The 13,055-nt window shown below is 45.1% G+C and overlaps 1 protein-coding gene across 4 annotated transcripts in view; it reads right to left on the bottom strand.

Annotated features, from left to right (window-relative positions):
* Positions 1-13,055, bottom strand: part of LOC122548528 (serine/threonine-protein kinase MRCK alpha-like) — a 493,614-nt gene that overhangs the window by 142,996 nt on the left and 337,563 nt on the right. For all 4 annotated transcript variants that reach the window (XM_043687289.1, XM_043687290.1, XM_043687292.1 and 1 more), the window contains exons 14-16: positions 9,725-9,967; positions 5,700-5,810; positions 4,022-4,269 (exon numbers count right to left, since the gene is read on the bottom strand). In XM_043687289.1, coding sequence (XP_043543224.1) covers positions 4,022-4,269; positions 5,700-5,810; positions 9,725-9,967 — 602 coding nt within the window. The remainder of the gene's footprint in view (positions 1-4,021; positions 4,270-5,699; positions 5,811-9,724; positions 9,968-13,055) is intronic.

Genomic DNA, 13,055 nt, shown 5'->3' with positions numbered 1-13,055 from the left:
TATTCATGTACTTATCCAAATGTCTTTTAAATGCTGTAAGGGTAGCATGGTGGCTCAGTGGTTAGCACTGCTGCCTCACTGCGCCAGGGACCCGGTTTGAGTCCCACCTCAGGTGACTGTCAGTGTGGAGTTTGCACATTCTCCCTGTGTCTGTGTGGGTTTCCTCCGGGTGCTCCAGTTTCCTCCCATAATCCAAAGATGTGCAGGTTAGGTGAACTGGCCATGCTAAATTGCCCATAGTGTTAGATCTGTTAGACAGGGGTAAATATAGGGTAGGGGAATGGGTCTGGGTGGGTTACTGTTTGGAGGGTCAGTGTGGACTTGTTGGATTGAAGGGCCTGTTTCCATATTGTAGGTAAGCTAATCTAACTTAACCTCCACCCACCACTCCCTCTAGCAGTTCATTCCATACACAAACCACTCTGTGTTAAAAGGTTGCCCCCAATTCCTTTTTAAACTTTCTCCTCTCACCTTGAAAATATGCCTCCTAATTTTGAATTTCCTCACCCTAGGGAAAAAGACCCTTGCTATTCACTCTACCCATGCCTCTCATGCTTTTAGAAACCTCTATAAGGTCACTCCTCAACCTCCTATGCTCCAGTGAAAAATCTATCAGCCTATCCAGCCTCTCCTTATGACTCAAACTCTCCGTTCCCTGGTAAATCCTTTTCTGAACTTACTAATATCCGTCCAATAGCAGGGCGACCACAGCTGCATGCAGTACTCCAGAAGAGGCCTCAATAATGTCCTTTACTATCTCAACATAACATCCCAACCCCTATACTCAGTAGGCTGAGCAAGGAAGGCAAAGGTGCTAAATGCCTTCTTAACCACCCTGTCTACCTGTGATGCAAATTTCAAAGAATTATGTATCTAAACCCTTAGGTAACTGTTCTGCAACACTGGGCCTGACTATTAATTGAAACGTCCTGCCCTTATTTGTTTTACCAAAATGCAATACCTTGCACTTACCCAAATTAAACTCCATCTGCCATTCCTCAGTCCATTGATCTAATTGATCAAGATCTCTGTAATTTTAGGTAACCTTCTTCACTGTCCACAATGCCACCAATTTGGTGTCATCTGCAAACTTACCAACTATGCCTCCTGTATTCTCATCCAAATTGTCAATATAAATGGCAAATAAAAGTGGACCCAGTACCGATCCCTGGGGAACACCGCTGGTCACCCCAATCCGAAAAAACAACCCTCCACCACTCTGTCTCTGTCTCCAGTCATTAAGCTAATTTTGCATTCACTTGGCAAGCCCTCCCTGAATCCTATGTGATCTAACTTTACTAATTAGCCTACCATGCGGAACCTTGCCAAACTTATCAAATCTTCATGGCCAGTTCAAAGGTGTGTGCACTACTGCTAAGGCAATGGTACCATGTGGACAATGCAACAATAGTGCTTATCTGCTTGTACAACAACACTGAGATCCAGCACACCTCCAGTTCTGGCTTCACGTCTATTCCCGAAGTACTTCATCATTGATGCTGTGCCTTCAGCGCTGAGGCACAAAGCTCTGGAATTCCCTCCCTCATCAACTCCATCTTTCTACTTCTCTCTTCTCAAACTTGCTCCCAAAATCCTACCTCCTAGACCAAGTATTTGGTCCTGTCTCCTTGTTTCCTTATACATTTAGTATCAAGCAACATTGTGATAACATTCTTCCTGTGGAGTATCTTTGGAGATTTTACTCTGGTAACGGTGCAATATAAATGCAACTTGTTGTTACATGAACTATACGACAATCTAAGACCAAACTCTACTAGATGGATACCATGGTTCAAATACATTGGGAAGTTTCACTTAACACTTTGAAATTTCCAGCACAAACCCTTGTTTTCTGCAAGCATAGCAGCAACACCATCACTCCACCATTGTGGCCTTGAATTTCCATTGCATGCTTGCCTGTAATAGCTTCGTACCTAAATCACCTCCTTGAAAAACTATAACAATAATGTCCTGTGAGAATCTGTAACCCCATAAAACCACAATCTCGTCTTTAGTCTAAACATCCATTAGATATCATAGGTGATTTGTCCTTTTAATGTCCCTGATGGCTCATTACCCCGGAGATTCTTATATTGTTATTACTTTTAAAATAACTCTTTGTCTGAGGAAGCTACTTAATAATTCCTCTATGGGTACTGACTTAAAACCTTTGAATATAGCTGCCATACTACAGTCAATTGATCCCTGGTGCGTGAGCTATGAGCCGGGAACACTGCGAGCAGTGAGCTGTGGTACAGCACGTGGGCTGTGAGCCCCGGAGTTTCGCACAGGCAGCGAGTTCCGGGCAAAGACCGGAGCTGGGGAGGCAGTCCTGGCACAGCTGAGTGCTGGTACAGAACAGTCTGGGGCTTGGAGCGGAGCAGGGCTGGCTGTTGGACTGAGGTCTGGCGCAGGCATTCAGATCACGTGTGGAAGCCCTGCACTGAGCTGTTGCAATTTAATGTTTATTTGAAATTTCTTACCTTACTATAATATCAATCCCTTAACGATGTCCTATTTTTAACTTATTTTTCAACTGAGCAATTAATGCAACTACTTTTAATCATCTGCTGTATCCAAGAACTGTACCTAGGGACTTGTACCATAAGAAGGCAGACATCATAAATGCTTTTCTCTGTATTCCTACAATGGAGTACGCGAGACAATGAATGGATACTGTATTGTACTAATATTGTATTATCCTAATTCTCATTATGATTCCATATATTGGTGTACAAGTGTGTTTTGATGAAAACCTTCTTCTTGCTCAAGAGAAAGGGATAAGTGCTTGAAGGGGAATTACAGAATAAGAACAGAGAAATTGAAGAGCTGAATCATCAGCACAGACATGATGGGCTGAATGACCTCCTCCTGTGTTAATTATTCTATGATTCTATGGTATCGAAATCTCAAGAAATATCGTTAGAATTTCAGTAATATCACCATTCTACTGTGAATATTAGGATACCACCCATTGTGCACTACACTGACATAAATCAGATGATTCATGAAGTCACAATTAATTTATAGCTTTGAACTTCCTTAGGATCTTTGCTTAACAGAAGGAAAATGTAAGTCATAAATCACAGCTGGGAATATCAGAACGTATCAAGATGCAGTATAGCCATTAGACTTTTAACAATGCATGAACAGTGCCACTGAAACAATATTGATTACTGTATAAAACCTTATATCAACAACTCCTCACCAACAGCATGTTATAAATTATTCTGACTGGTTCACACATACATTTCCAATTAGAACAAGAAGCTAAATTTAAAATCTCAAAACTGAAGATTATCTAAGAATAAAACAAACATTGATTTCATGCACTTTCAATCAATGAAAACATGCGAAATGAGGGATGATTCAATGACTACTGGGAGTATAGTCCTTAGGACAAAGGATGACCTTTCTCCATTTGATGTAATTGGTTATGAGCTGGCTGCTGAGTACACTACATGGTTTGCAAACTCTGACACATGTTGGGCAGGTGGGAGTTGAAGTTTTGAGTAGCTGGGTTGTTTGGAGATTTATGTGTTTCCCCAATATCTGCCAGAATCAGCCATCTCCATTCTGGTCAGTCACAAGTCACAGTCCTCCCAAGAGTCAACAGGATGTCTGACTCATGCAGGCTTGCTTTGAGGAGATCCCTCAAGTATTTCTGCTTTCCTCCTGGCAGTCTCCTCCCATGTACAGGCTCCCAGGAGAGCAAAAGGAAAACACTGCAAATGGGGAGATCCCAGCAGTAACTTTGGGAGGCTAGTGTCGGGCATACAAATGGCATGTCCTGTCCAGACGAGCTGCGTTTGACTAATTTATCCTTCGATACTAATTGAACCTCAAAAAGTAATTCAAGGCCAACACATTAGTTTGAGATGTGAAACATGTTATATAACTAAACACCTTGTGTTCCCTCTCAACCACACAGAGCTCTCCACAGGAACTGAGCAAATGCCCTCAGCTGATTCAGGAGCCCAGGCCTTCTGCAGACAGAAAATGAATTGAAGCTGAATCCTACCTTTCTCTTCTGGTTTTTTCTAACTTGTCTTTCAGAATCATTATTTCTTTCTTCAGGGTGAGATGCTGCCCCTCTGCATCTCGCACCTCCTTCTTCAAGTTCTTGATCTCAGTCATGTGCAGGATTTCCCTTTTGGCCAGCTCCTCCTCATAGAACACAATCTTTTTCTCCAGATCAGCTTTGAGTTTGGCCACTTCCTGCTGATGCTCTGTACTGCTCACACCAGGAGAACGTCCAACTTGCCTTTTCTGTTGAAAATATTCAGAGGCATAAGAACACAGACACAGTTAGTTACCTTCTCATACTGCCCAAAGTTAAAATAATCCAAAATTGCTGATTGCGTCATGACTAACATTATGGACACCACTTCATTTTAAGTTTTATTAATTTTAGTTATCATACCAAAATCACCAATAACCAGTTCAGTCATTGGAGATGAAACTATTTTTCCTCCCCCATCCAAGCCTCCTCTGCAAGCAATTTGTTTAATTATTCATAGCCATTCAAGACTGAACGCAGGACTGCAGATCCTAGATCGGATCCATTTGTTGTGGAATTGCTTAGCTTTGTCTATCACTTGCTGCTCATGCTGTTTGGTGTTTAAGTAGTCCTATTTGGTAGCTTCACCAGGCTGACACCTTACATTTAGGTATGCCCTGTGCTGCTCCTTACGTGCCCTCCTGCACTCTCCATTCAACCTGGGTTAATCGCTTGGCTTGATGGTAATCATAGAGTGGGTGATATATCAGTCCACGAGGTTACAGATTGTGTTCTAGTATAACATTACAAACGGCCAATAATATCATGGATTCTGTTCTTGAGTTTGAATAGAATCACCACAGTGCGGAAACAGGCCATTTGGCCCAACAAGTCCACATCAACCCTCTGAGCATCCAACCCATTGCCATTCCTCCTACCCTATCCCTGTAACCTTGCATTTCCCATGGCTAACGCACCTGGTGTGTACATCCCTGAACACTGGGGTGATTTCCCATGGCCAAACCACCTAACCTGCACATCTTCGTACTATGGGAGGTAACAAGAACACCCAGCGGAAACCCACGCAGACATGGGGAGAACGTGCAAACTCCACACAGTTGTCTGAGGCTGGAATCAAACCCAGCTCCCTGGTGACTGTGACTGCAATGTTAACCATTGAACCGCTCGGAATCTGTTTACTGTATCTGTTTTAAATCTACTGCCATTTAGCGTGGTGACTAGTGCTACACAACATGATGGAGGGTATATGAAGAAGCGACTTTATCTCCACAGGCAATTTGTGGTGGATCTTGTACCAATACTGACATGGACAGATGCATCTGCAGCAGGCAGCTTGGTGAAGCTGAGGCCAAGTATGATTTTCACTTTTGTTGTTTCCTGCTGCTCAACCAGCTATGTCCTTTAGGACTCAACCAGCTTGGTCAGTAATGCACCATTGATACATTACGATTCTAAACAGTCCCTCAATCTTACTCTGTTCCACCAAATACGGTGAATACCTTTCCTCGAGGGTTCTATAACTGTTATTCTCCAATTCATTGAACTATGATATTGTGTCATATCTCTGGAAACTGTTGAGTTATCACTTGATATCTCATCCATGATCTCTGTTACCAACAGAACCAGAAACAAATCAATGCAAGGAACCTGTTTCTTAATTTTCACATCACCCTCTCACCTTGAGCCCCTCAAGTTCATCTTCCAGTTGCTTTGAGTACTGCTCACTCCGTTCCCGCAGTTTTCGCTCCTTGGATGCCTCTGCTGCTGCTTTTTCCATCTGCACGTCCAACTGATTGGAAGAAATAATACTCAAGTGACATAGCAGCCAGGATTAAACCAACTTTACAACAGAACTGCCAAACCATCAAACCCTACAAAGAAACTCCACATTCAGTATCAAATTTCTAAAAGTCCTGAATAAACATCCAAATGAAAGGCTTCTACAAATACAGAAACAAAGGGGATAAAAACCTAGCAGATTTGCCATTGGCCACAATGGGAGTTGTACATTAGGGTCCTGTGGTGTCCCCATTGTAGCATACTCCAAAGGAATTACCATGAAATTGAATTTTCCGCTGGCCAATTCCTCTATGTCCAGAACCCAAATGCCCCTCCGCCAGACCAAACCCTGCTGCCACCAGACCTGACCCACTGAGACCTCTACCCACCAAGACCGCTGATGGACCCATCACACTGAGACCTCGCACCAGATCAGACCAACTGAGACTCCCACTAGACCCAGCGCAATCTCATCGGATCCTGCCTCCACTAGACCTGTGGTCCATTTCGCCCCACGACCCCACCAAACCCAATCTTTCAGCCCTAGCCACACCCGAGCTGGAACCTTACCCAGCAGGCACCTCACCCTTATTGGCACAATCACTCAGTTAGCACTCCGCTGAAGCTGACTCGCTACCACAGCCACACCTCTTTCCTCAGCGCCTGCCTACAGAACCGACTAATCCAGCATGGACTTCGGAGTACATCCAGACCATCACAATTGGACCTGACCAGGGCAACTATTACCTACAGGAAATCCAAAGCCTCCAGAAATGGTTCTCCCTCTGGATCCTCCACTCCACACTCGCAGCCATGCGCTGCAAACTACACTCCCTGCAGTCAGCCCTGCCCCAGCTCAAGGCCACACTCTCCCAGACCTGCAAAGGACCTCTGCTGTTCTTCATCCTTCGAAGAATCCACGCATTCAACAAATGCTTTTTCTCCATCATATTGGACATCAAGGAATGTAAGTACACCAAACTTTCATGTACTTGCCTCCAAATTTGGGTTTCCTCAATCATCCCAGAAGCTTCTCCCGGTCTCCAGAACCACCTAGACGCCAGTAGCCACGTGGCCGCACCAGCCACCACCGCCGCGGCAAATGATGACATCAGTTCCTTCCCTGTCACCCCACAGACGGCAGCTACTGCCGACTATGCTGCCTCCACAATCGCCGCCAAGGCAACTGCCTCCGCGATCACTGGAAAGACAACCATCTCCACGATCGCCAGGAAGACAATCATCTCTGCAATCGCCGGGAAGACAACCACCTCCGTGATCGCCGGGAAGACAACCATCTCCGTGATCACTGGGAATATAACCGCTTCCGCGATCACTGGGAAGACACCTGCCTCCGCGATCGCCCTGAAGACAACCATCTCCGTGATCACTGGGAATATAACCGCTTCCGCGATCACTGGGAAGACAACCGCCTCCGTGATCGCCGGGAAGACAACCATCTCCGTGATCACTGGGAATATAACCGCTTCCGCGATCACTGGGAAGACAACCATCTCCGTGATCGCCGGGAAGACAACCATCTCCGTGATCGCCGGGAAGACAACCATCTCCGTGATCGCAGGGAAGACAACCATCTCCACGATCACCGTGAAGACAACTATCTCCACGATCACCGTGAAAACAACCATATCCGCAATCACTGGGAAGACAACCATCTCCGCGATCGCCGGGAAGACAACCATCTCCACGATCACCGGGAAGACAACCATCTCCGCGATCACGGGAAGACAACCATCTCCACGATCACCGTGAAGACAACCATCTCCACAATTGCCGGGAAGACAACCATCTCCGTGATCGCAGGGAAGACAACCATCTCCACGATCACCGGGAAGACAACCATCTCCGCGATCACGGGAAGACAACCATCTCCACGATCACCGGGAAGACAACCGCCTCCGCGATCGCCGGGAAGACAACCATCTTCACATACGCTGGGAAGACAACCATCTCCACGATCCCTGGGAAGACAACCATCTCCACAATTGCCGGGAAGACAACCATCTCCGTGATCGCCGGGAAGATAACTATCTCCGTGATCGCAGGGAAGATAACCGCCTCCGCGATCGCCGGGAAGACGACCGCCTCCACGATCGCTGGGAAGACAACCGCCTCCGCGATCGCTGGGAAGACAACCGCCTCCGCGATCGCCGGGAAGACAACCATCTCCACGATCGCCGGGAAGACAACCATCTCCACAATCGCCGGGTAAACAACCATCTCCGTGATCGCAGGGAATATAACTATCTCCACGATCACAGGGAAGATAACCGCCTCCGCGATCGCTGGGAAGACGACTGCCTCCGCGATCGCCAGGAAAACAACTGCCTCCGCGATCGCCGGGTCGCCGGGAAGGCAACCATCTCCATGATCACTGGGAAGACAACCGCCTCCGCGATCGCCAGGAAGACAACCATCTCCACAATCACCGTGAAGACAACCATCTCCACGATCACCGTGAAGACAACCGCCTCCGCAATCGCCGGGAAGACAACCATCTCCACGATCACCGTGAAGACAACCATCTCCACGATCACCGTGAAGACAACCATCTCCACGATCACCGTGAAGACAACCGCCTCCGCAATCGACAGGAAGACAACCATCTCCACATTCGCCAAGAGCACAACCATCTCTGAGTTCGCCAGGAAGACAACTGCCACAAGATGCACCGCTGCCGAAACCACTGCAAAGACTACCTGGCACATCATTTCCTCTCCCGTAGTTGCCGCCAACTTATCCCCTTCCACCCCCACTGACGTCACCAGAACACTGCTGACAACATCGCGAATGTCACGTGTTACATCATTTCTGCCCCTGCGGATGCCATCGATGGCACCGCTTCCTCGCCCCCTGACTCTCATGGTGAGTGTCACTTCCATTGATGACGTTAACCCCGATCCTATAACCACACCCACTCCAGAGCCAGTCTCTGCCCCCACTCCCAACTCCAGCCCTACACCAGGTCCTAGTTCCCAACCCTGCCGTGTTTTTAACATTCCTCCAAATATTCCCCTCACTAAGGATGAATGATTAGTCATCAGTAAAGGCCACATCTTCATCCCCCAGGCCTCTGGATCAATGAATTCAACATACATTGCGACATTGAACCTTTCTTCTGCTGCCTCCACCTCAGTGCTTACTTTTTCCATCTGCACTCCCACCCAACCACCAAGGACCTCTTCTCCCACCTCCAACACACCCATCTACCTGGATACCCCGTGCTGGCCTGTTACCCACCCATCGATCTCTTCATTTGCAACTGCCACTATGACATTGACTGCCTCAACCTGTCCACCTCTCTCACCCACTCCAACCTCTCAACCTCGCAACGCGCACCCATCCACTCTAACCCTAGCCTCACGATCAAACTAGCGAACGGGGGGTGGGGGGGAAGTGGTAGTTTGGCGCACAGGCCCCGACCCGCGGACACCTCCTCCTATTGCCCCCTCAACCACGACCTCACCTACAATCACTAAACCATCATCGCCCAGACCATCTACAAGCCCATCACCTCAAGGGATCTCCCACCAGCAGCCTCCAACCTCATTGGCAGAGAGCCCTGCACCGCCCGATTCCTACCCAAGATTCACAAACCTGACTGCCCCAGTCGATCCATTGTCTCAGCCTGCTCCTGCATCACTGAACCTATCTCTGCACACCTTGACACCATCCTGTCCCCCTTGGTCCAGGAGCTCCCCACATACGTTCGGGACACCACGCATGTCCTCCACCTCCTCTATGACTTCTGTTCCCACATGCGCTTAACTCCTAATTTCCACCACAAACCATTCCTCCTGTTGCTCCTAAAGAATGGCAGTGGAATTTTAAATGAAAAGCAACAGCTAGCAAAACCAATACTTTGAACCACAATCCTGACCCAAAACTGAAAATCAAACCTACGTCTTTTTTGGCTCGCTCCATTCTCCGCAGCTCTTGGCGCAAACTCTCAGTCTTCTGCATTATTGCTTCCATCTCCTCCTCTTTGTCCCGGAGCTGTCGGGAAAGCCTCTGTTTCTGGGAACGCAGTTCTGTGACCTTCTCGTTCATATCGGAGAATTCCTGCATGGCCAGTTTACGCTGGCTATGGGCATCCTTAAGTTCTTTGGTTTGCAATTTCAACCTTTCATTGGATTCAAACATTTCCTGCATTGACGGCACAATTTGAAGATTAATGGGCCATTTTAGCATTATAAACGCATTAAGAATCAAATTATCTCAACATCAAAAGAGATCAAAAGCACACAGGATGGAAGTTAATACACCGCAACAGCATTTGAGAACAAAATTAATAAAACACTGTGTTGAGAACCAGTGGAAGTGTAAATCCATTCAGTATAAATAATTGTTCCCCAATATGACTTACACTTGCACTGTGGTCCCCACAAATAACTTTGCTTCAAATAAACCACTTTGTTTTTGTTAATGCTGCCACAAAACAATAACAGCCTGAAATTGTATTTAGCGTGTTTTGAGAAGATTTGTAGCTCAGGTTGAGGTTCTGGATGTAGGTTTGCTCGCTGAGCTGGAAGGGTCATTTCCAGGCATTTCATCATCATACTAGATAAAATCTTCAGTGAGCCTCCAGATGAAGCTTCGTCCGGAGGCCCACTGAAGATGTTACCTAGTATGGTGACGTCTGAAAATGAACCTTCCAGCTCAGCGAGCAAACCTACATCCTGAAATTGTAATTATTTAGCTCTCAAGTGATGCTGGAGTTTCAGTGTTTCGTTTTTATTTTCATTTTTTTTACGAGGCAAGTTTGGTAAATTGAGGTTGAGATTACCTGCTAGGCCTTGTGGAAAGAAAATGTCCAAGAAACTCAACAAAGCTGAGACTCAGCCAAAAATCATAAGGTTTTGCCCCATGAATTTGGTATCGAACCAGTTATGTGGAAGATTATCCAAATTACAAACAGCAGGACAAATCTAACTTGGTGAATTAACACATTCAGCCTTTATTATCAATTAACTAATTCCTGAATTACTCTCTGCTTGGAGCACAGATTTTCAGAAATAATCCTGGTTTACCCAGTCAACAACAATAAATATAAAATAACTAGTGAAAAACATAGAAGAGACTGTAAAGACTGTATAACGTACATTATAAACGTGGGTCTGTTACAGGCAGTCAGGGAATTTATAAAGGGGAATAGAGAAATGACAAAAAAAAGTATAATTATTACTTTGCATTTATTTTCACTGTGCAAGATACAAGAAATCTTGCAGAATTAGATATCCAAGAGATTATGGATAATGAGGAATGAAAGAAATTAGTATTAAGAAGAAGATATTACTAGAAAGATTAATGGGACTGAAGACAGATAAACACTCAGAACTTAATATTCTACATCCCAGAGTGCTGATGGAGTTAGTTCTGGAGATAGTAGATTCATTGGTAAGTATCATCCAAATTCCACTGATTCTGAAATGGCTCCTGCAGATCAGATGAGCGTAAACACTTCAGAAGGGTAGGACGTGCAGGGGGAGACTGTGAACAGCAGATATTTTAGCCTTGCATCAGTAGCAGGGAGAATGCTAGACTTTATTATTAAGGATGTGATAAAGGGGATATAGGGGTAATGACTAATATTCTGGGTTTACGGGATTGAATTACACCATGGTGATTTGTAAATCTGAAGTCAATATAGATCAGGCAGTACAATGGCTGAGTGGTTAGCAATGTTGCCTCACGTGACAGGGACCCAGGTTTGATTCTAGCTTTGGGCGAATATTCTCCCCATGTCTGCGTGGGTTTCTGCTGGTTGCTCTGGTTTTCTCCCATACTCCAAAGCTATGCAGTTTAAGTAGATTGGCCATGCTAAATATGGGGATTGGATGGGAGTCTGGGTCTGGCTGGGATGCAGAGGATCAGTGCAGACTCAATGGGCTGAATGACTTCTTTCTGCAATTTCTGGATTCTATGATAATCTAGAATAAAACATAACTTGACAGCGACTAGGTAACCACCATACATAAAATCACATATGGTTCATTAAAGTCTTTTAGGTAAGGGAATCTACTGGTCTGGTCTACATGTGACTCCAGGCACACACCAATGGGATTGACTCATAACTGTCATCTGGACAATAAATGCTGCCACAGCCAGTGACACACATTCAACGGACAATAAAGAAAAGGACATTTGGATAACAATGATCTGATTACCATAATAAGCATGAATTTGGAAAATCTGTTGAAGTGTTTTGGTACATGAACAGGATTGATTTAGGGGAGTCAGTGGACATAATATATATGCATTTCCAGAATGCTTTTGATAAAGTTCTCCATAGGAGCTTATTAGCAAAATTAAACACATGAGATAGGAGATAGTATACAGTAATAGATTAAGGACTGACTAAAGCAGAGAGCAGGAATAAATGGGTCATCTCATATTGGTAGGTTGTGATTTGTGTTATATCTCAAAGATCAGTACTTGGGCCCCAATTGTTCATAATATATATCAAAGAGTTAGATATGGGGATCAAATGTAATATTTCTAAGTTTATGAATGACACAAAGCTAGGTGGGAACGTGTGCTGTGAGGAAGTCAAAAATCAGTTTTAGGAGGATGTGTACAGACTTAGTAAGTGGTCAGGTGGAATATAATGTCAAAAAATGTGAACTTATCTACTCTAGTAGGTGAAACAGAGGAGCAGAGTTTTTCTTACGTGATAAGAGATGAGAATAGATGTACAAAGGAACCAGGATACCTTCATCAATAAATCACTGGGGGCTAACATGCAGGTACGGTAAACAATTAGGAAGACAAATGAAATGTTAGTCTTTATCACAATAGAATGAGAATGCAAGAATAGTGAAGCTCTGCTTTAATTGTATAGAATCTTGATCAGACCACATTTAGAATAACGTATGCTGCTTTGACCCCCTTACTTTAGGAAGGATATTACTGTCATTGAGGAACGGCCCTTTGACCCTGTTCCACCATACTAGATAATTGCTGATCTCTGCCTCTCTGTAATTTTCTAGAACTGCCCAATAACCCTTGATGATCCCTCATTGTGATCCAGAAATCTCCTGATTTCTGTCCTATTCAATAATCGAATTTCCTCAATCCTGGGGTAAAAAACTTCCAAGATTCACTACCCTCTGAGTGAAGGAATTTCTCCTGATTGTAGTCCTAAATGTTCTGATGTTATGTCCCTGACACATCCCCCGCCGAGCCCAGGGAAACATTCTCACTGCATTAACTCTGTCTGGCAACATGATCAAGA

Source organism: Chiloscyllium plagiosum, chromosome 3 (genome assembly GCF_004010195.1).
Source record: "Chiloscyllium plagiosum isolate BGI_BamShark_2017 chromosome 3, ASM401019v2, whole genome shotgun sequence".
NCBI classification, from domain to species: Eukaryota; Metazoa; Chordata; class Chondrichthyes; order Orectolobiformes; family Hemiscylliidae; genus Chiloscyllium; species Chiloscyllium plagiosum.
This window is presented reverse-complemented; position numbering and strand designations above follow the sequence as displayed.